We start from the raw sequence: 23,755 nt of genomic DNA on the forward strand, positions 1-23,755 counted from the left end.
TTCATTTATAATAAATAACTGAAAAATATTACTTAAAAAGAGTATTAAAATTTTAAAAAACAACCTATTCGCAATTTTCCATTACGCCGTGAATATCTCTCGAGTGTATAAAGTAGATATAGCGTTGATTTTATTTTCCACAGCCGCAAAGTTAAACGAGATACGTAAATCGCCTGACAAAGATCGAGATTATACGCCCCCGAATGCAGAGAGAGAGAGAGAGAAGGAGAGAGAGTCAGTCGAGGGCGTTATTTCTGTTAATATACACTCATGGATTATATGCAGGGGTATAAACCAATGCTGATCGGAGTTACTTGATAGGAAGAAAGTTCAAATTCAATTTCACCGTCGCACTGCTCTAGACACGTCGTCGAACATCGCTGAACCCTCGGCTATATACATGCATATGTATACATACATCCACTCATACATATGTATGTACATCGAGGTATCGACGACTCGCGATGAAGAAAATCGACTTACACACCTCTTTCCTTCTCTTTCCCTGTTTCATATCGTTCTTTTACTTTCCACCGAAAAAGAAAACTGATAATAAAAAGCTCGCAAAAAATAAATGGAAGAAGAATTAATTTTACAAACATAATTTTCCTTCGTTTTTTTTTCTTTTTTTCTTTCTTTCTCAATATTCTCTTTTATTTCTGGCTATATATACATTTGATTTATTAACCGAGTCTTATCCTTACGCATTTGCAAGAAAATTAAATCGATCATGGGGAAATATAATATAAATTATACACACACGTGCAAACAGTGTACCTATAACGAAGTTTTGTTTTGTTTTATCAGAGAATAATACCAAGTATACGCATTGAAACAATGTAATATAATGCTTATCACACGCAGCAACGAGAAAGCGTCCGAAAACGTAGCAGTAACAGGGGTAAGAATTTATAGCGTCAATTTATTACTTTCAATGAAATTAAAGTCCCGCGTGTAGTTCGCGTCGCTACGCCCCTTTCAAATTACACATATATACATATGCATGCATACTTGCGAGTTTTAATACGTATACATTTATAATCGAATAAACTAGTGCGAATTATTATTTAAACCTGTCTCTTTCGGTATATTTAAATTTAGTATAACGATAGCGAAGTTGGGGCGATTATTTATTGACATTTGATCGAATTAATGTATTAGTATTGAAAATCATAAGTTATACCTACAAGGATACGCAAAATAGGTAAAGAGAATTTGATACCGATGCTGATGGAACTCGATGAAAAATTTGATGAAAATATCATCATATTCTATAAATATTTTAATGACCACGGATAATTTGTATATCCTCGTCGCGTATAAGGTGATTAATTATAGGGCTGTGTACATCAAAGTGTTGTATATATTATCGGTTCAATTACACTGCCAAAAATTAACGACGACAAATTAATACAGTTGACTGATATTTATTATATTCATGATACGAACATACACAAAATTTTCTACGCAGATCCCACCGCGTGTAATAAAGATAAGAGCAATACGCATACGCGTCGTTCACACCGTTCCGCGAGATATTAAGCATATGTACATCCGTGTATATTGCATGATAGACACGTCACACATGCATACACTGCAGAGAATGTATACCTGTAGCGAATAAATCGTTGCACGAAGGGGAGATTTCCTTGTGAATTATTTATCACGTCATAGATACCAATGATACGTACGTATATGTGTACCTTGGACATTTTTACACCTATGTAACCGATACTGTAGTATCGTATGGGTAAATTATTATCACGGAAAGTGATTTTGACGTGTACGTAAATTCCTTATCAGAAATCTAAAATCGATTCGAACGCCGCGTCAATTGAACCAAAATTATATGAACGAACTGAACTCACATTCGAGGAGATGCAAATCTAAGTTGCACTGTATTTTTTTGATTCAAAAAGTACATAATATCGAAGTGTATTTATGAAAATTCTTTGTTCTATTTTCACAAGTTTCCTCCTACAATATTGTTCAAAGAATTTTTCAACTTTCTCCTCAATTATCCATATGTCTTGTATATATGGAAGAGAAAAGCGGTTTGAAACAAGGTTTACAACAAATGAAAGCTTTCGAAGTTACGATTACGGTAAGTTCTTGAAATAGAAGGTTATAGTAATTGACTATGTAATCGTACGAAGGATACTAGCTAAACGAATAATGTGAGCAATAATTTGTCGGTTTGAAAAAGAGTTACATTAGCAGCACCTAGATTTGTTACAACTGTGTACGTATATGTACATATGTGATTAGTGTTTTAGTTCACGTTGCCAAGTTGTTACACGAACGTCATTTGGATTAATTAAAAGCCTGGTGACTCGCGAATTAGTCGGTGAGTGCTGAATTAAACTCGCAGAGGCAGAGTTATAAACATGTTACGTATACAGTACTGATACAACTTTGCGCGAATCTTTCTACGCAAATTCATTAAGTATAAGGTACACGCTGCACGCGCGAAATTCTTCAATGTTTGTCAAAATTTTCTCATGCAAAATACACGATGTATACCTATTGCAGGTTCGCTAGAAATTGTGTCGCGAGGCATGAAAAAAAAAAAGAAATTGGAACGCTTTCAACAGCTGATTCGCAACTGCGTAATATCTGAGCAATTAAAAAAGAAACAACGTCGAAAATACGTTTGCTATAAAATTGAGATGAAAATCGGCCGAGAAAAATTGGGAAAATTGACAGAGGGCTGTTTGTTTCTTTGAGCGAAGGTTTCGAGGATCTGCAGGAAAAGCTCGAGAGTCTGTAAGAGCTGAAAACGGATAGACGTTAAATTGACTTTGCACAGTACTCGTGGGCGTTCGCGTCCAGTCCGCAAATATAACGTATACAGGTATACAATACGTACGTATATATACAGTAATAAATGTAGGGGATGAAGGAAATTCGATACTTACATACGCCCATATACAATATATACATTATATATATATGTGTGTAAGCATATATGAACATGTGTGTGTATTATATATATAATATATATATGTATATATTATATATTTCCGAGGGGTAATAAATTATTTCTTTTTTTGTTTCGGAAGGTGGAACGAGAAAAAACCTCCGAGTCCTGCAGGGCGAGTCTACCGAAGCGTATACATGCTTATACCTATGTATAGATACACATGTATACTTATATTATACGTATATATATATATACATATATGTAATATAATATACTTAGAACAAAAGTATCGTATCGGGTGGGTAATTTATTATGTGGTATCACACTCGGCTGCACCGAAAACTATAATCACCTTCATCGAAAAGCTTCGACGTGAAAGAAGCAAATTCAGCGATTTATCGCCAAAGCCGGGTTCCGGAAGTGAAAGTTGGGATAGGTATAAAGGTGGTTAAACCTGAAAGTTACATTGCATAATACCGGCCAATTTTATTCGGTAAATTATTTTTTTTATGTATAATTTATCAGCGAAATTTAATTCGCTGATTTTCAGCATACATAACATTATACGATTTTTGATTGCGAAATTTTTTCATTATACATCATACCTGAAATTGATTTACACAAAAATTAATCACCATTAAAAGCAGGGTTCATTTCCCATTATACAGCGAATAATACAACGCTGGAATTAATATACTTTTTAATAAATCGCTTGTTATGCCTTGAAAATACGCGCGTAATGTACAATACATAATTATACAACACGGCACGTGCTGTTACAATGTAGCGATATTTTTCAAAACCTTAATTTATTATCAGGAGAAGGTGGTGGTTTGGTGTAGGTACCTACTCGCCGCCCCTGCCGGTCGCGATAATTAATTATTTTATATTAAACTCGAGGGGTTGTCTGCAGTAGTTACGGTAGAAGAGAGACGTGACGTCACGTCACGCATACGCAAAAGATTCAACCGGAGAAATCTTTTTTCTTTTTTTTTTTTTTTTACTTCCAAATTGCATACTTTTATCTTCACACTTTTAGCAAGAAGCCATTGCGAATCGTCTATCAGTCACGCTGTGCAGTGTGGATAAAAGTTAAGCGTACCAGTTATTGACCTGTTTTGGTTGTGTCTGTTCGATCCTTGTTTCTAAAATTACCAAAGAATAAATTTCCAGTGTCTAAGCCACTAGAGATTGGTTTTAGTCGTCGAGAAATTCACAAATTGTGCCGTAAATTTATAATTTTGAAAAATAAACGGGTCATTAATCGGGTGTCATAAACGTGTCGACAACTGCTGTACTTCTTGCCTTACTTACATACGTCTACGTTGCTAAAGAACGTACATGCAGAGATACGAGATGTGACGATGAGTCAGGCTGGGAGGCGCGGACGGGAGATAAGAATGTTAAATTATGCGTAAAATTCCTAGGTCATTTTCTTAAATTGGCATACCGAGGAGAGCCTCGGGACCCTCGGAAGCCGCGTTTCAAATTGCGCCTCAATTGCCGAGGCAGACATTCACCCTGCGCCCAACTTCAACCTCGTGGCGAAATCTTACTTATTTACTTTAATATCGCGCCACTCAGTTTCAAAACACTCTCGGCATCTTATACATACATATGTATAAATATATATATTTTTACATGATATTTGAGTCACCTGGAATTTCCATCAAGTCGACGTCATCCGGAGTTTCGTACCATGAGTAGCAAACTGCGAACGAGACTTCGGAGCAACGATTTCGCCAATTATTCCTAATCGTTTGAAAGCTTTACGAGTATTCTTTATTCGAAATAAATAATCATTAATTTTCCTGAATTTCCTTGGAGTTATTCGGATGAATTCAAATTCGTTATCTTGAGAGTACGACTAAAATCCTCAGAAATTATATCTTTGTTTCAACGATATGCTCGAATTGAATCTTTAAAAGCCTAATGTGGCGTTTTAACTACATAGATAAGTACTAATTAGCTCTGTACTCTTAGATCAACGTTTCCAGCGCGGTAGAAAATTTTAATGCAGGAACATCGGAGAATTACGCTGCAAATAATCGCTTCAATCATATTCCGAAAAAATTGAGACTCTTTCAATTACATATGTTCTCACGCCAATCTCACCACCATCATTAAGATTAAAAGACTACAACAATTAACAAACGGTGCACGTACCGCAGGGTATAACAATATAATTAGTATATTAAAGTACCAGAGTTGAATTTTCGGGATTATTAGCACGATTAATATTTATACACGCATTCATAATCGTATCGTATCCTCATATTTGTCAGAGAGAAGAAATTGCCGAAAACAACGATATGATTGACCGTTACGAAGATATTCCCGACTGGAAAAGAAGAAAAATAAATCGCCGTACCCGCCATTTTAGAACGATCATACACTACCCGAAAAAGGTTGGCACGTAAACTCTCTTCCGAAAGAGGATAACAAAAAAAAAAAACCTTGTATTATACCAGCGGACACATTCGTCAAAGCTATCCTGTCCAGCGCCATGCATCATCAAAATGTTAAACGTTCTATTCGCAGACCATGTTTTAAAATAGGTACGGTATGTTGTAAAATACCGCAAATTTGACTTTATTTTCAATATATAAATTTATAGCGTGACAAAACCAGGCTTTCCACGTCATCCCAAACACGTAACGCTGATTCTGTGCATCGGCCAAGTTGATTCGCACAATTATTGCCAAGCCAAGCTTCACTTCCCGATAACTAAGTGTACGATACATTAGATTTTCACGTATATATCGCGATCGCACTATCTCGTATTCAACTTATGCAAACAGTGGATACGTTCAGACATTGTGTACACAGAGACGTGTAAGTTATACGCGCTTGTCCACGTAAATGAAATTCGCCTATACACATTTATGCCCGTCAAAGAGATAGGCGATAGTGGGCAGAGAAATGACACACGATGGTACTAATGAGAGTCTCTTTTTCTTCCCTCGTTCAAAACCGCCCACCAAAGCACCATTTGACGACTGACGGGAATTTCTCCCGAGGGGTTTGAAAGTAGGGGAAAGCTTTGTGAAAACAGGGTGGTTCCAATATTTTTTCATGCTACTGACCAAATAGAGAAGAATTATGGATCCACACGCTAAGGTGGCCGTTGCTTTCGTCGGGGAAATTTTTCGATTACACTCCAAGGATACATATTTTTATTAGGTATAGAAAACAAAAACAAATCTTCTGTAAATATAATAATTTTCGAATAATATTGACACGTGTCGGGGGGCGGTTAAAATATTTTGTACCTTTCCATGTTTTTTAATTAATATTATTACTATTATTTTTTTTTCATAAACTCAGGTGGACTGAGAAAATCAATTTCATACTTGAGAACGATATTTATATTTTCAACCAAATGTAGGATAAAATTATTATCGGATGAACGGAGGTATACCGTCGATATCTGTACTCGATTAAGCCGTAAAAATTATGGTTTTGCGAAATACAAGTGTTTTAATATACAACGTACGTGTTTTTGTTCCCATATTGAGTTGTAAGTATAAAAATTGTTCACAAGCAACAGATTGATTTTTTCTTTTCATTTTAGCTCATGAAAAAAAAAAAAAAAGCAAACGAAAATTACAAATTAAATGTTGATATGACAATTCAAGTGTTAAAATCACAAAAATATGTGTCATATTCACTAACAGAATTGTAACAAGTAACACAAATATAAATTGGACTCGTTGTCAGATTATGTCTGGTTAAATTTTTCCAACAGTGTGATATATACGAGACGATTCACACTTTCCCCGTATAACACAGCCAATGAAATCGTGCCAGTAACGCCGTTTGCGCCTCACTTGGCTGCAATTGCAGCAATATCGTATCGACGATCGCTTCAAAAGTTATGGGTATCTACGTGAACATGTTACGAGTGACGTGTAACGATGTCGTTCTACGTTTTCGGAGATTTGATATCTTATTGAGAGTCACTACGCTCGTTCAATCGACTTTTTTTACTTTCTTCGTTTCTTTTTCTTTTTCCAAATTGATCGATTCGAGATGGTTATCCAAATGTACGATGCTCGTACCAGGCAATCTCGATTTCCAATAAATTCCTACAGCAACGGTGACTTCTTCTGATTTTACAATTAAACGTGTGCCGTGCTATACGTTTTCCTTAATAATGGATGACTAACTCTATGATTACACCTTCCTATACTCTCGTTAAACAAAACTTGAAACCGAAGGATGACTCAAGCCGAGCGAAGCTTGTCCCGGTTCATCGTCGTGTTATAAAAACTCTGTCAGACGTTGTACGCGAATTTTCAACTTTGCAAGTACACATTTTCGTCCTTCAGTGTCAAGTGTTAATGTAACAGCAGTATTCAATATAAAAAATAGTAACGAAGTTTCGAATATTCATGATTGTCCATGAATTTAAATTTTTTATTTCAACATTCATTTTATTTTCACCAAAAACTTCTTTAAACTTGTTTTCCATCACACGCTGTAAAATTTTGACTTCTTTTTTTTTTTTTTTTATACAACGATCGGTACCTGCAGAAAAATACCGATACAAAGAACATCTTCGTTAATTGATGGTTTATTCAAAGGATTATGAGTGAAAAATATTGAAGAAGAGAAAAAAAAGAAAAGAAAAGAATACAAGTAAATAAACAAACAACACAGCGATCACACTCTCATCAAAAATCTACATTTTTTTTATGAAGTTATTGTTTCACCTGCAGCACATAATCTGTATCACATCGGCATGCGATCATCGTACCGGCGTTCTATCTTTACACCTAAATAAACAAAATTTTTCGTCGTACACCGTCTTTTCTCTTTCATTGTCCCGTGTGCTTTTCAATAGCGCGTAATGAAAGAGCATTGTTTTCTCCAGCTACCGTCTTTCATTCGTATTGCCGTTGCTACGCGAGGCGCGTAATTATTGCAGCATATGCGGCGGAATGCATCCAGGATCAACGAAGAGGATTTATCGTGTCATCGCAACCGCGAAGCGAGCGTTGCAACCGCACCCTGTAACAGCGATGTGTCGACGCATATGGCGTGTACATGGTACATGATATCGAATGGTATTACATGCACGTACATGTACACACGAGTATATAAACAGACGACGAATTTACATTCTATTTCAGGTACCGGACAATCTACCGCAGAAATGCCAACCAACTGTGCCGCTACTGTATCTTGCCTGTTCCCGATGTCCCCGTTTACGTATATATCGTATATAGCTAATACACATAATTCATTTCAATGCAATCGATATCTCTGTGTATTTATCTCCGACGCGTCATTTGATTGAATGAAATTGTATAATTACAATATTCAGCCGAAATGAACGAAACTGTAATTTTTTGAAAATATTGTTTCATAAGTCAAAATATACACTGTACTTGCAACGACGACGCAGCATAATCTGAAAGCACATGCCTTGGAATTACGATTAAAAAAAGAAAATCGGAAGAATGAAGAATTATCAGCAACTGCTCGTCGATAGACGGACGACAATGTTTGTGAGGTAATGAGTACAAAAACAAAACTCAATTTCGTAGGAATGCGAAAAGTTTTGAACAACCAAAAAACAATGATTGAGCAGGTCGGATTAACGAATTCGAAGTGAAAATCTGAAATTTTTATACGACATGTAAATATCATGTGCATACATATGTATGTACATCGTTAGGGGAAGTTTTTCTTTCAACTCTAATGACTCGATAAGAAAAAATTATGACAAGGTGTGCCGAATACCTATACATGCATGTTCATCTGAACATACATATTTAAAGTAGATCGGTTTAACTGTAGCAGTCTCAACAAGTTCCAAGCGTATGTAAATGGGAAAGTTGGTGTATATGTATATAAATGTATGGTTGCATACGTTTACTCTTCAGCTTACATGTGTAGAAAGTATAAGTCTAGTCCAGATTCGGGGTAGATATATGCACGTTATATACAAGGATTGGCAAGAAAGCACGCATAATTAGGTCGAGAGGCTCTCAAGAGAGAGAGAGAGAGAGAAAGAGAGAGAGTGCGAGATTAGAGAGAAAGAGACGAATGACGAAATTACGGTAGCACGAAGTGACAAGAATTATACAGAAGGAGGGGTCAACGTATGGATATAATTCAAAATAAAAAAAAATTCTGGAAACAATAGTTTTTCGTTGCCAGAGCTTCGAAGAACGAATGTTAATACAATAGAGTTTAAAAACATCCACTACGATGACAAGATCCCGCAACATTTTTTTTTTTTTTCAACAATTTATTATCGGCGAACAACAAGTAAAGAAAAAAAAAAAAAAAAAAAAACTACACTTTGTTAACAACTTGAATTACGTTAGGTAAAATTTTCAAACGAGAATCGAGTATAATCGAAAGGTAATTTCTTCAATCGCAAATTGCGAGGAATAAAAAATTATTCGGCACCGAAGGAAACGGGATTCCGGCCGTACGTCAAGTTCCTTGACCATCGGTCAAAACCGATCCCGCTTTTCGCGTATAATACTCCATAATACGCACGGTGTAAATTACGTGTAAATTATATGATTGTAGGCACGTGCAAGGATTTAATGATATTTCAAGTTATAAAGCTAATTCTCATCGCGCAAACGCAAATTCATCATCAAGCGTTACGCCTACGCCGGTATAAATCCGGTACGATCGGATGGATCCACGTGGTTGCAGATTTGTCTAGGGTTACGCTAGGTCACGAACATACCTACATCGGGTAGGTATCTCTGTGTGCGTATACACCCTTTGCCAAATTACCTCCGTCCGTTCGCTCGACGTGCGATTGAAGCAGAGTGGCGGAGGCGAAAGAGGGGAACCAGGAAGATAGAGGGGGAGAAGAGAGACCTGAACTAGGCGCGAAGTTTATACATGTTTCCTGATTTCTCGACGAGCAGCAAAATTTTACGACGACGATTTACAACGGACGTATTACATATATATATATATATACATAAAAAGTGAAGCGTACTTTTTTTTTCAATTTGAAATTTGTCCAAATTTTCGAACATTACAACAACGGTTATGGACTTTAATTTTATTTATTTATTTATTTTTTTTTAAACTTGTTTTTCGCCCTCGTAAATTAAAATCATTACTACCATTGTCGTGATCATTATTATTTTACAACCGGGATTAATTTGCGAAAGGGAATGAAGAACGATAGGGCAAAAACAAAAGGTTCGACTGCTAGGCTGGAATTGCATTTATATATATATATATATATATATATATATAAATAGGATACGCCATCGCATCGCATCACATCCACCGGTTGGCTAATGACTCTGATAATTTCTCAGGGATTCCTGACGTCGTTAACCAAAGAGCATGCATATTGTCTCCTGGCTCCTAATGAACTTCTCTCTACAGCGACTCGACGTCGACGGCATCTGACAACGCCATGTATACGTAGGATAGTTCCGCGAGATAAGCTACGCCTCTTGTGTTAGAATTATAGGTATGTACAATGCTCGTGTGTACCTGTATACTGGGGTGGTTTTTTTTTTTTCAACTCTTCTTCTTTTTTCTTCTCACGTACCCTTCGAAAATTTAGTTTTTAGCCTCAAACGAAGGCTCGCGAAATCGGAACTCGGTGATAAAATTCTAAAAGGTGCCTCGAACGGTTTGAATTTTTCAAACACTATGAACGAAATATCTCGAAAACTGTACAAGTTGGGAAGCTGTTTTTCGTTTCATTTTATAAATAATCAAAATTACTCTAAAAAAAAAAAAAAAAAAAAAAAACTCCGAGACTACTGTACACCTAAATGTTAATCTTGTATTCGATACGAACATTTAAAGTTGAGTGCATTGATTAAACGAATGAAGATGCTTATGCAAGTTCGTATCAAATACAAGATTAACATTTAGGTGTACAGCAGTCTTAAAATTTTTTTTTATAGGAAATTTGTTTATCTACAAAATGAAATTAAAAACAGCTTCCCAATTTGTATAGTTTTCGAGATATTTCGGTTAGAGTGTTTGAAAAATACAAACCGGATGAGTTACCTTTTAGAATATTGCTACCAAGTCCCGTTTTCACGAGGCTTCGTTTCAGGCTAAAAGCTAACTTTTCGAAGGGTACGTGAGAAGAAAAAGGTTATAAAGAAAACCATGACCCTGCTGTGTAGATACACGCTGCTGTATATTCGTAGTATTCGTATCGAAAATTTGTCTTCCGCCTTTCGTTCTTCAATTTCTTTTCATTAAAATTGTATAATAACCACGCTTGTTGACTGTAAAGATGTTTTTCATCCCTCTCCCTCTCCATCAAGCATTCGATACCAGTTACCGCATAATTATATAATATATATATATATGTATATAGTATACTTTACGCCAACAGTTACACAATATATTCCAGGACGGATCGATTATTCCTGAATCATGGGCCATGAATATACGGGGTGTCATGACGTGACGTAAGCATATTACGGAGTACATCACCCTAAAATATAACCTTCTTCTCTCGGAGATTGATCCGACTTCTATACAATAGAGAGACTGACTAGAATTTTACCGAATTTCATAGAAATTTGTGGGCATTTATTATTCCCTCTTCAATATTTTCACTTCACCATACACGGTGTGTACTGTCTTTTGTTTTAATCATCGCCTAATTCATTACGGTTATGACTATATTACTACACGTTTTAGTTCTTTCCTTTCCTCTCTATCGGTTAGTTTTTTTTTTAATTTTTTTGCTCGTTCTTATCTTACCAAGAACAGATTACCTTTGCATGACGTATAATAATCGTACAAATGCGTACATAGCGTGCGACGTAATTTCCCTTGTCCCCTTTTCAGTGGCATCGTATATAAATATGTAATATTCCGTGGATGAAATCACAATTTTCTCATCGGAAAAATTTTTGCACGTATACTTCGAAATAAAAGAAAATAAATCTTCGTCACAAAGATGATATATATTGTGTTTTAAGTGATTTAGATGCAGCCAAATTTTTTCGGTTCAAATTCTTTTCTCAAATATAAAATTCCATTTCAATACCGTAACACTATATGACATATATACATATACATGTATAATAAATATAAATGAAAAACAGTATATGCGTATCATAAAATTTGTCGACATCCGCAACAAATGTGAAAAACTTGGACTTGAGAAATTGAAATCTCAATGTAGAGATTTTGGAATGGTGAAATTTCAGTCATAAATAATCCATACACAGGGTGACGAGTGAAAAAGAGCTTTTTTTACTATCGTCGCTTGCCTTCGAAACGTAAATGCGTTATATTCATACGATATTCATACACATGTATGTATGTATTATATACGGGTATACAGACATGGTGCCATGGGCTTGCTTTCTATATAGATGGATAAAAAAAGAGGCGCGTGCAGCGATGACTTAAGCATGACATTGAAAAAGTTTGAAAGCTGTGTACGAAGCTAAGTAAAAAAGCTAAAACATGATTCAACACGGTATAAATTTGTTTTTCAACTTAACATACGAACAAGCTACAGACGTACACGCGTTTTCATCATTCTTGCTATCATTTGGTTGCAATAATAATTGATGAGAAAATTTGCGATTAGAAATGAAGGGTTCCAAACGGTTGTAAATATGTGGTAAATAACAGAGAAGAAAAAACAAACAAATAACGAGCAAAGAAACACAAGTTGCGTAGTTTTTCTCCGGACCAGCGATACATATTACACGTACAACTTTCATGCAGGGACGATTCACGAGAGGTTCGTTCGCCCGGATATATACGAGGCAAAATTGCACCCTGTTTTGTCCGCAGTTGCCGCACGGGGTTTCAGGCTATATTTAACGAATGAAGTATCATACCCAACTCGTTTTACGTGATAACGGTCGGTTAAACCGATAATAGATACTATGATACAGGCAGAGAGGGAGGGAGGGACCTGGCGGCGTAGAAAGTTCCACAACTGCCATAGTAGTACTAAAATAAACGTAATTATCGGACGATTTGTTGCCACAGATTTTAGAAATCCCTACGTTTAGTGTTGTACAGAGATAAAGAAAACTCATGGAAACGTCTGTGCTGCATTACGTGTGGACTGAACGATTCTGAAGAATGCAATCATCTTTATACAGAAAACAATATTAGAAGATGGAATAAATTTTTGCAATTTAATGTCAATAGAGAACCATGTACCTATAGAGTATTCGTATTAACTACGAATATAAAATCAATCGTTAGCAACATGAAAATTAATGAAAGAAAAATGGAAAAAAATAAATACTTATATTCGGGAAGTTTTTTCATCGATAACGGCGGTATGCGGCAAATTTTTCGGCGAACGGAATAATAATCGCGAAAAATTAATCGTGAGATAAAAATTTACGATAAAAATCGGATGAATCCTTCCTTTTTCTCTCCGCTCTTCAATTCAAGTATACCTGTATGCTCCTGGTGCAATGTTTTGCGGCTGCACAGCGTATTAAACGCGAAGAAACACACACGATATATGCGGTGCTAAAAGGTGTGATATATATATACATATATATACCTACATATAGTAATTTAACCGGCTCCAGAAGCTTTTAGAAAATTTCTTTTTCACCCGGAAGTTTTCCTTTGATCGCTTTTCACTCCGAAACCAACCGCTTACAGCGGTTGAAGGTGAGGGGGAAAAAGACTGGCTGATTCCGGGAGTTTTAACTACCGTGTAACACATAGTTGGAAAGAAGGAGGAGGAAAAGGACGACCATGATGCCGTTGCAAACCGGCTCGAGGATCACAGGACCGGGGGGATGTTTTCGGAGTGGCAAAGTGCCAGGACCTCGAGTCGAATGCACCGGTTTTTTACTTTTTTTTTTTTTTTTGATTTTCTTTTATCGCGCACTTTGATTTAAATTATTCGAACTTTCTACCATCATACTTGCTAGTTATTTCTGCGCGGTTTTATCGTCTCATTGAACCGACCGCTAAAATATGTCTTTTTTTTTTTTGTGTTTTCGCAATTTGTTTTTTCTAATGAATTTTCAAGGATAAGATTAGCTGGTTACATGTTGAATCAAAAGAAAATTATATAGCTGTTTATGTAGAGAGAAAATTGCTAACGATCAAATGGTCCGTCTGCTAAAATTGAACGCATTCACGGCCGTATATTAAAAATGAAATGTCGCGGTTTTCAATCAAAAATGTATTACGTCAACTTTTCCACGACTTAAGGAGCAATATCTGTTTGCCAGGATAATTCCAGGATTTAACGATATTTAAGGATATTTAAGGAGCGGTACAGACCCTGTACAAATTGTCTATTTTCTACGGACTAAGACGGTTGAATGACCTGTTTGTTTTCCTTAACGTACGAATCAATTATGACGTATTCTGAACACGCGTTCATCCAACAATTGCCGGCGATAATTATATTTACGTAGATTGGACCGAAGATAAGAAAAAGTTGACGGATAATCGAGCGAACATGAATACTATTGAGTATAACACGATATTTTTTTAAGAGACACGTCCATTAAACGGCTATTATATGTGAGTAAAATATAATACGTCCCACTATCGTTATGAATCATGATGCTTAATTGCTGACCTTGCGACAATAAAAGCTCTTATCATATGCCGACTGTCGGCTCAGATATATACAAGGTTCTATACTTTATACCGAGCACAGCGATCTGAACCAGATACGTAATTATAGAAGAAAATAAATCGTAACGACACCTGCTGATACCTATACCGCCCTATAATTATTGCTACATATAAGTGTATAATAACGCTAAAATTAAACCTAACTTTCTTTCTATACGGGAAGAAAGCTTTTGCGTAAAATCGGCAGATATTTCCCGCGTGGCTTGGAAAATTATTTTTTTTTCGAGTGTTGTGGTTCAGAACTTTCTTGTGTTTATTTTTACTTTCGCTTGAATCGTGTTCAGGAGGAAAAAGCATACGGCAAATAAAAGAATAAAATTAGACCAACTAGAACACGAGAGTTATTTGTCAACAACCTTTAATACGTTTACTAATTTATCGTAATTCAATTATTATCCACGTATACATAAACTTTTCGATATATCGCGTAGATACGGGATAACGTTTCTCAAGTCTTGCTACGATTTTTTTTTTAACACTGCGAGTAAGTAAACGCGCCGGATTATCCGACCGCCGGTTGTAGATTTGCAATCTGTGATAATAAACTGATAAAAAAAAAATATCCCTCGATTACGTGCAATCAGAGGTTAAAAATTACGTAAAGGTATATAGTATAAGTGTGCGACAAGAATGTGTAACAATCATTGTACCTATGATATAGAAATATTCTTTCTCATCATTGCGATAAGAGTTTTGAAGATAGTTAAGTACATTTATTACGGCATTGTCAACTCGACGAAAAGGCGAATCGTGGATCGGCGTTCATTCATCACATATGTACATATGGGGCATTCTGTGACATCTCGATCAAGATTCTACGTCGATTTCAGTAGCGTAGAAGTTGGAGATGACACGATTTCAAAAGATAAGTAAAAGAAATGACAAAAAATTATCATTCTCAAAATTATATTATTATTATTAATAATGCACAATTTTGTGTTCAATCTTATATCAAAAATGCAATCGAATAATAACAATTTTTTATTATTCTCATTTATCTTTTGAAGTTATGAAATCTCCAACTTCTAATAGGTGTCTAAATCGGGAGTTTTCGTTTCAACTTTTTAAATCATAATTGAGATACTCTGGGTCGAAAAATTCTGAAAAAAATTGCGATCGCATTTTTCGTCATGTATTTAGACACAAAAAAATCACAAAGCCAATCTGAGACATCGACGTAGAATCTTGATCGAGATGTCACGGAAAGCTTCATGTGTATAATCGTATACTTTCGATTCGTCGATTTCTCTTCCATTCCTCTTTAATGCGAATTTTTCAAACTCACCTCCGCGAAGAATTCCGTCATGAAATCATCCTGCCCTCCCACGTTGACGGACACCTCGTCCGCCACGTCGTCATCGTCCGACTGAGCCTGTGAAAAAAGTAAAAATTTTCAATTATCGTCATAACGTACACGTGCATTTTAAATACGTAAAAACTGTCACTTCAACGTCTCTGCGGAGAAAATTTTTCAAGGTATTGCGAAGAAGAGGAAGCTCGATTCGCTCACGCAACAACCAGCCGAGTAACCGGTGATAAGAATTCTCAACCGATAATCAGTTTCCGGTCAAGTCAAGAACTGATTTCACATTTTTCGTACGGAAAAGGATACGAGAATCATACTCGGAAAACCCTGCCAAACGAATGCCTAATATTTCTAACCCAATGCGCACGAATAATACGATAAAATGATATCCCGGAGCTATTATCGTTTCAGTGATAAAACTGACAAGTTTACTGTGTATTTGTGACGCCGTCGGGTATGTGGAACAGCTTTTGAAGGACGGAAGAATGTGCCGACGGCCTTCTCGGAGGATTTGACATTCGAGTTAGCACAGGGTTGTTTTTCATCGTGACTCTTTCTCTCGATGCGTAATCAAAGTACACAAGTTGTTTCTTCGCTGCAGTACCGTGCGAATCACCGATATAAATGACGCAAAGTTTTTCATCTACTGATCTAGCGTTGTTGTTTTGTAATTTTTACAGATATTCAACAAATCGGAGGGGTGAAAAAATATCTGGACACTAGGTATTGTACTCGGAATAACGGAACGATTGAGTAATCAACGGTACTGTGTACAAATGTGAGATAATACAGCTCTGTGTACAGATGTGTACGCGCACTGTGTCAATACGACGAAAACCGTTCGTACTTTCGTAGTAAACGATATTTACGAACATTTTCCTGCCAATTGATTGGATTCGGTGAATTAGCCGGAAATTGCTACAATCAAAAGAATACAAAAAAAAAAGAGAAGAGACGAATCTGATTCGAGATCTGATTAGAGCCGACTCGATATGGAGAGAACTAAGCGTCGTTTCCTAATACGGTTTGACAGTGGGAGGAAGAGAATAAAAAACGGAAGAAGGAAAATATCTTTTGTTACGAGATTGACAGGTAATGAAAGCGACAAAGGGGTGGGGCATAGGCAGATAAGATGACAGCTCACTGGCTGCATCATAGAGATATATGGAGATATATATATATATATAGAGAGAGAGAGAAGGAGAGAAGTCAGTCAGCAGCTGAAATAGGCCGATGACGCGGACCATAGACACCTGTCACCTAAGGATACCGGCGAAGCGGTTGCCAGGACGTAGGTGATAAGTGTCCTGGAGCGATTTTTGCACGTTTAAAACGACGTTAACCTATCGGGCTCAATTCGACGCATTGTTTTTCATCCGGCAACCGCACTATCGGGGTGGGTCGAGCCGTGACAAGCGTATCTCGACTGGCATCGTATATTCGTACGTAATGTAACACGTTACGAGGTTGTGAACGGTTGTCTAGCGGCTCGGCAGCAGGAGCGAGGTGCGTGTAATTGTGTATAAACTCACCGCGACGAGGGCCGCTAATCTATCCTTGGTCATGTTTTATCACGTGTCGCGAGTCACTGGGCGTAGAGCAAAATCCACCTAGTAAATAATCCCATTCACGATTTTATCCATGTAAGAGGAGGATGCACAGCCACTAAAAACTAAGGAAACGGACACACTAACCGCGAGACACGATCATAAAATCGATACGTCTCGCGATTCGCCTGCTTCTGCAGTGCCGTCGCCGATTAGTGCGCATGCGCAGCTGACGTCAAAACGGCGCACGTCAGATGTCGCTTCGCCGATTTATTTCTCATCAGCACAACCGTACCGTTTTTTATTTTGCAAACACACCCTGTTCATAATTGTTTTCTTATTTTTTCGCTTCTAACCGCACCACTTTCATTCACAACCTATCGACCCTCGCGTCCGACGAATGACGAGGTCCTCTACCGCCGTTCGCCTACCCTGAGGAACGCCATTGTGAACCATAACGACTGTGCGAGACGGTGAGTTTTATCGCCCATTTTCACGTACATCGTATTATACCGGGAAATTCCCTTGCCGCTCTGAAATATTCGACATTTTTCACCAACGGAGCACGGATATATTTCGAAAAACGTTGAACTTGAGTCGGTTACCGCTTCTCGGCGATACCGGTCTTTTAACATCAATTTCCCTTGATACAACCGAGCGGCGCCATTTCTACGCTTAACGAGATCATTTCTCGACCGTTTAATGCCGGCGTGGAACGCACGCGGCGGAAACCGAACCGACCGGCATCTCTGTGTCGCGATAAACTCCGAAAGTTCAGGCCGGCGTTTGGCTTTCGGTTAGGCATCATCGCGATCCTCGATCCGTCTTCATAGTCAGCGTCACTGTCTGTACCGATGATACATATATAGAGGTTGGATTAACAAGTCACGTTTCTCGCGCGTGATTGTCCCACGTAGACGAATATTTCGTTATAGTTATTTCTCGCCACGCGGATCTTCGCTTCCGCCCTGTATTTTACCTCCTTTAATCCTTGGATAATATTGTTCACAGTGAGGCAGGAACGTTGGAACAATATCAGCCAAGATGACTCAGGAACCCGATATGCCCACCTTCAAGTGCGTCCTCGTCGGCGACGGAGGTACGGGCAAAACGACCTTCGTCAAGAGGCACTTGACGGGTGAATTTGAAAAGAAGTACGTTGCGACACTGGGCGTCGAAGTCCATCCCTTGATATTTCACACGAATAGAGGGCCGATCAGATTCAACGTTTGGGACACTGCTGGGCAGGAGAAATTCGGAGGTCTTCGAGACGGTTACTATATCCAGGGACAATGCGCCGTTATCATGTTTGACGTAACATCTCGTGTCACCTATAAAAATGTACCAAACTGGCACAGAGATTTAGTTAGAGTCTGCGAAAACATTCCTATCGTACTATGCGGCAACAAGGTTGACATCAAGGACAGAAAAGTCAAAGCCAAGAGCATCGTATTTCACAGGAAGAAGAATCTTCAGGTATGTTGTTCTTTCTGTTGATGCAAATTTACGCAGACTCCCTACCTCGATCTCATAGCTGCTTCTGTTGTGTTCGAACATCTGTGCAAACTGTTTAAAATAATTTTGATACTTGAAATGTAGAAAAATGCAATTTGTTGATATTTTGCATTTGATTTTAACAGTATTACGACATCAGTGCGAAGAGTAATTACAACTTTGAGAAACCGTTCTTGTGGCTGGCTCGCAAACTGATCGGAGATCCTAACTTGGAGTTCGTCGCTATGCCGGCTCTCCTGCCACCTGAAGTCACAATGGACCCACAATGGCAGCAACAAATTGAAAAGGATCTCAAAGAAGCTCAGGAGACAGCGCTCCCGGAAGACGATGAGGACCTTTAGTTTCATTACCATCAATCAATGCTGAAGGCCTTACTGCGAGGTCTTGGCGAGCGCCTTACTGCACGTCATGTGCTCGCCCTTAAATGTTTAATGCGAATAAAATAATTATATAAATATCGGTCGAAGGAACTTTCCTTTTATGAAAATTCCTTTATCATTTTTCTTTGTAATTCATATCGCATTACTTGAGTATCCAACTAAATAGAAATTTTTTTTTTTTAAGTATTCTGATAACATTGTAGTTATTCGATTATGAAATTAGCGCGTTTTAAAGTTGGATATTTTTGTGATTGTTCACTTTAAAATTTTTTATTGTGAATAATGCATCGACTGCATAATTTTTAACGTCTACTTTTTTCTGCAATCATTTTTTTTCTTGTATGCTGGTTACAATTGTTGTATTTGTGGATACTAAAATACATTTAACTTATTTAATAATCAATGGTTTTGCTTTATTTTCAAAATTAGAACCGTATACTGAAACATGTGTTAAATTCTTGACTTATTTTTAATGACAAGGATTAATTATAACATGAATCGTAATATACACGAAAGATACTTTTGCAAAGAAAAAGTCCTTCGATTGCATAAGAATGCGTGTTAGCTCACTGTGAACTAAACTGAATTTAAAATTACAAGAAGAATGGTTCAAAAAAAAAAGTAACAATGGTATTTATTGGGAGTAACCGGCTACTTTAGGGATTGTCTGTTGTCTGCGAGTGTGTGCTTGAAAGGGTAGATTATTAATAAATAATTACTAAACTATGTAATATCGTTCCATGAATTGTACTCGTATGGACAGAGTATGTTTGCGTCTTTCCACGTTCTTGAGGACTGTTTACTATTTTTATAAGCGAAAGTGTATGTATGCTTTGTTCGGCTTGAATTTAAATTGTAACAAAAATTACCTACAGTTCTTTTTTCTTCTGTACTCGAACCAGTTAATTTATTCTATTCGTTTTTTATTTTTATTTTCTTTGATTAACGTAAATAGAAAATTTGTGTGACAGACTTCTTTTCACAAACTGTGTGGAAAATTTCGATTACTTCTTTTTGTAACAATGTTAACATCACTTTAAACATTACATTATGTAGTAGTATTGAATTTTTGAACGTTGTAATTTCGATCAATTCTTCCTTTCGTTATCAATCAATAGAGAAGGATTTATGCGAAGAGAAAATTACACCGCTAATACATGTGAAATAAATAAATCAACAATGAAACTGATTCTTCTGCGTTTTTCATTTTCGTTTACCATTTATTGTTATTTCAGTATTTAGATGTTGCTTGCTGTGGTTGAATGAAAAATTCGCTGAGGAAAACCGATCCGAACATTTTCTTCTCAATTTTATTGACGACAATATCTACAGGTACTACTTACACTAGCGGTATGATAATTAAAATGGTTTTACTTACAAGAAAATGTAAAAAAAAAAAAAAAAAAAAAGCGGCTGGACATCTGGAGCTTCAAAGTAACAACATTCGGTTCATGTTTCATGGTATAATTGGCGTCATGCTTTACCATTCTTCCAAAGTTCAATGGTACGAATGTCACTCTCGAGAATCACATTTTTTTGGAATATCAGTTATACGCGCTGACAGAACACGAAACCTTAAAGTGAAATGCATGTAAAACGTATAACTAGAAGGCATATTAATGTCGTTAATTGATGTATTGTTTAATTTTGCTTTAAAAAATCGTGATCGAACTTTTGAGAGAAATCAATTAGCTAAAGATGCTCTTCTGTTACATTATTACTGAGTGTTGGGTAATCGTTATACTGATCATTAACAACACCAACAGACTACAATGGAAACGGGCAGATGGGTCAATATCTCCTTTACCTTTAGGATTGCCTTCGAGCTTTAAAGTGATAACAATGTGAATGTGTGTTCGGTATTACTGCTAAATTAATTCGCTTTCGCTAATTTCTTCTCACGGGCCTTCTTTCCTTCAGTAAGTGCCAACCTTTCGGTTTCATTCAGAGGTGGCAATATTTTTGTAATGACACCTGTTCCCAGAGTTACAATTCCATCTCGTATCGTAAACCGTTGACCTTGTTCGCATACCATTGGCTTAAATAGTTTCAGTAGAAGCCTGTGGATGATAAAAATAATAAATATATGGGAAAAAGATGGAAAAATAAATGAAAAGTTTTTACCCAAAGTGGCATGTACCGAAACGTGTGAAATCTTACTTTGTGTCCTCTCCTGGCATGACCATATCCTTCTCAAGGATTTGCACTTGGGTAGCACAATCCCACGTTTTTGAAAACATTTGTAATTGCATGAAGTTGAGAACTGGCTTAGCCCTGCCCCCTTCTTCCTTGCTGAGAACGTAAATTTGAGCCTCAACCTGATCCTGTGCTTTGACGGTTCCAGGTTTCGCAAGTATCATGCCTCTTCTAACATCATCCCTCTTAACACCTCGGATAAGAGCTCCAAGCTGATCTCCCGCCTGAGCCTCTTCCAATATTTGTCGGAACATTTCTACTCCTGTTACCACAGTTTTAAGAACTTTACCATAACCAACCAACTCGCACTCATTTCCCTTCTTCAGGACTCCACGCTCTAATCGACCTGTTACAACAGTCCCTCGGCCCGGTATGGAATAGGTTTGTTCGACTGGAAGTAGGAATGGCTTATCCAGGTCGCGAACAGGAGTAGGAATGTACCTGTCTACTTCCTCGAGGAGCTTTGTAATTGATTCAGACCCAATTTCAGGTTTTTTTCCTTCAAGAGCACAGAGTGCGCTTCCCTTTATGATCGGCGCATTTTCTCCGTCATATCCCATCTCTGTCATGAGTTCGCGAATTTCCATCTCCACCAACTCAACCATTTCCTCATCAGCTGCGTCAACCTTTGATAAGTAAGAACATTGTTGAATATTTGAAGAGAAAAAAGGATTCCTTCGAATCGTACAGAACAAAGCTGTTTAGCAAGGAATTCCGATGAAGTTTTATATTATGATTCTAAGTGTTTTTAGAACAACTTTCATTATGTTAGTTTGATACTACTACATTTCAAACATTGTCAATGCCACATTTTAGCAAACAGATATGTAATGAAATTTTTTTGAACTTCTCTGAATGAGGAATGTAAACCCTACCTTGTTGATAAAAATGACAATGTAGTTGATGCCGATTTGTTTAGCGAGAAGCAAGTGTTCCCTTGTCTGGGGCATGGCACCATCGGTGGCAGCGACGACGAGAATGGCACCATCCATCTGAGAGGTCCCAGTGATCATATTTTTTATGTAATCGGCGTGTCCAGGGCAGTCCGTGTGTGAATAATGACGATTCTCAGTTTGGTACTCAATGTGGGCTACATTAATAGTAATTCCACGTGCCTTTTCCTCCGGCGCATTGTCGATCTCATTGTACGCCTTTGCGGTGGCCATTTCCTTCTCAGCGAGTACTGTGGAAAACAAATATTACAAGTGATCCATATTGCAGGGTCATTCGGTTGAAAAAACACACATGTGCTAGGTAGACTGCAACCATTTTTGGAATACATCAAGTTCTCTAACTTTACAAACTTTGTTACAACTAACTAATTATTAGACTACTTCGATTGCAAGTGATAATTTACGAGGTTCAAATTCGTCAATCAAAAACGCATCTTCCGACCTTTGGTGATGGCTGCGGTGAGTGTGGTTTTGCCATGATCAACGTGGCCAATGGTTCCAACATTGCAATGCGGCTTGTCCCTAAGAAATACTTTTTTCTCGGCATAAAATCGCTGGGCTGTTACTGTGGGTAATAAAAGTCTTGCACAGAGCCGGCCATGTCGCTATTAGAGGGTAAGAATGAAACGAGTTTTCAGTAATCACAGCCAGTAATTCAATTCAAACTAAGCATAGCAGAACAGTCAAAATTACACTTACGTATTTGGTCAGTTGACGGTTCCCGATAATTTGTTTCACCGTCAGCCGGAGAACTGTAACACAAGAAAAATAACTGTTCGTACTAATTGATAACTAGAGGGTCATCTTTGTAAGTCAGACGCGAGTATCAGGCACAGAAACGGCCATAACCTCTGAAGAATTGGCCGTCTGACGAAATGACGGTTTGACGAGGTTAAGTTTCGTGACACTCGGCGCCCAGGCTCATCAGCAGCAGCCAGCTAATTACTTTCATCAGCTGTCAACGATGTTTAACAACATTTCGAAATTTGCAACTTACCTGGACTGAAAATTGCTCTAGCAGAAACCAACGCCATGATTTTCTAACCAAGAAACTTTGATTCCCAATAAGACCGGTAGAACTGCCGACTCGCGGAGGGAGAGGTTGTTACGTAAATATACCTCCCACCAATTTCCGCTGAAATCGCTCTGATTGAAAAAATAAATTTGCAGAAAATAGTGAAATTTAGCAGAATAAATCGAATTCCAAACCGATAATGGCTAGTAATTTTATATTTTGAGATTTGTTTGATTTTGGTAATCACGGCAATAGCGTAAACTGCTCTTCCCCATAGTTCTGAAGTTGATTAATTAAGCGTAGCCGTACA

General features: G+C 37.4%; 3 protein-coding genes across 10 annotated transcripts in view; 1 reads left to right on the forward strand and 2 right to left on the reverse strand.

The window, feature by feature from the left end:
- LOC107219674 (syntaxin-1A) overlaps positions 1–17,583 on the reverse strand; it is an 88,735-nt gene extending 71,152 nt beyond the window's left edge. For 4 of the 6 annotated variants that reach the window (XR_006902621.1, XR_006902619.1, XM_046730348.1 and 1 more), the window contains exons 1-2: positions 17,372–17,582; positions 15,819–15,905 (exon numbers count right to left, since the gene is read on the reverse strand). Coding sequence is in view for 2 of the 6 variants with exons in the window: in XM_046730348.1 (XP_046586304.1) it covers positions 15,819–15,905; positions 17,372–17,404 (120 nt within the window). In the remaining 4 variants the exon portion in view is untranslated. Of the gene's footprint in view, positions 1–15,818; positions 15,906–17,371 lie in introns of all 6 variants that reach the window. The other 2 variants (XR_006902618.1, XR_006902620.1) reach the window with 1 other exon arrangement.
- Positions 17,584–17,704: 121 nt separating this feature from the next.
- LOC107219681 (GTP-binding nuclear protein Ran) lies at positions 17,705–19,940 on the forward strand. 2 transcript variants are annotated; one of them, XM_015657988.2, is made up of 3 exons: positions 17,705–17,859; positions 18,398–18,862; positions 19,027–19,940. In XM_015657988.2, exons 2-3 carry the CDS (start codon positions 18,431–18,433, stop codon positions 19,240–19,242), a joined length of 648 nt encoding a protein of 215 aa, XP_015513474.1. In that variant the 5' UTR covers positions 17,705–17,859; positions 18,398–18,430; the 3' UTR covers positions 19,243–19,940. The 2 variants fall into 2 exon arrangements, with proteins under 2 accessions (XP_015513474.1, XP_015513475.1); XM_015657989.2 differs by lacking the exon at positions 17,705–17,859 and adding an exon at positions 17,920–18,257.
- LOC107219680 (elongation factor Tu, mitochondrial) lies at positions 19,466–23,550 on the reverse strand. Of its 2 annotated transcripts, XR_001525587.2 has the most exons (7): positions 23,428–23,550; positions 23,130–23,182; positions 22,873–23,035; positions 22,353–22,660; positions 21,442–22,103; positions 21,089–21,341; positions 19,466–20,855 (listed from the first exon to the last, which is right to left on the reverse strand). XR_001525587.2 is itself a non-coding variant. In XM_015657987.2 (6 exons), exons 1-6 carry the CDS (start codon positions 23,462–23,464, stop codon positions 21,155–21,157), a joined length of 1,410 nt encoding a protein of 469 aa, XP_015513473.2. In that variant the 5' UTR covers positions 23,465–23,550; the 3' UTR covers positions 19,466–21,154. The 2 variants fall into 2 exon arrangements, 1 of the variants encoding a protein (XP_015513473.2); XM_015657987.2 differs by having other exon boundaries at positions 19,466–21,341.
- Positions 23,551–23,755: the final 205 nt, after the last annotated feature.

The sequence above is a fragment of the Neodiprion lecontei genome, chromosome 2, assembly GCF_021901455.1.
Source record: "Neodiprion lecontei isolate iyNeoLeco1 chromosome 2, iyNeoLeco1.1, whole genome shotgun sequence".
NCBI classification, from domain to species: domain Eukaryota; kingdom Metazoa; phylum Arthropoda; class Insecta; order Hymenoptera; family Diprionidae; genus Neodiprion; species Neodiprion lecontei.

What these genes read in the sequence shown, in the direction of transcription:
- LOC107219681 (XM_015657988.2), top strand. Translation starts at nt 18,431, where the DNA reads ATGACTCAGGAACCCGATATGCCCACCTTCAAGTGCGTCCTCGTCGGC. An exon ending in ACAGGAAGAAGAATCTTCAG is followed by an intron (nt 18,863 to 19,026) that starts GTATGTTGTTCT and finishes TGATTTTAACAG; the next exon opens with TATTACGACATCAGTGCGAA.
- LOC107219680 (XM_015657987.2), bottom strand. Translation starts at nt 23,464, where the DNA reads ATGGCGTTGGTTTCTGCTAGAGCAATTTTCAGTCCAG. An exon ending in TTGTCATTTTTATCAACAAG is followed by an intron (nt 22,104 to 22,352) that starts GTAGGGTTTACA and finishes TACTTATCAAAG; the next exon opens with GTTGACGCAGCTGATGAGGA. An exon ending in ATGCCAGGAGAGGACACAAA is followed by an intron (nt 21,342 to 21,441) that starts GTAAGATTTCAC and finishes TATCATCCACAG; the next exon opens with GCTTCTACTGAAACTATTTA.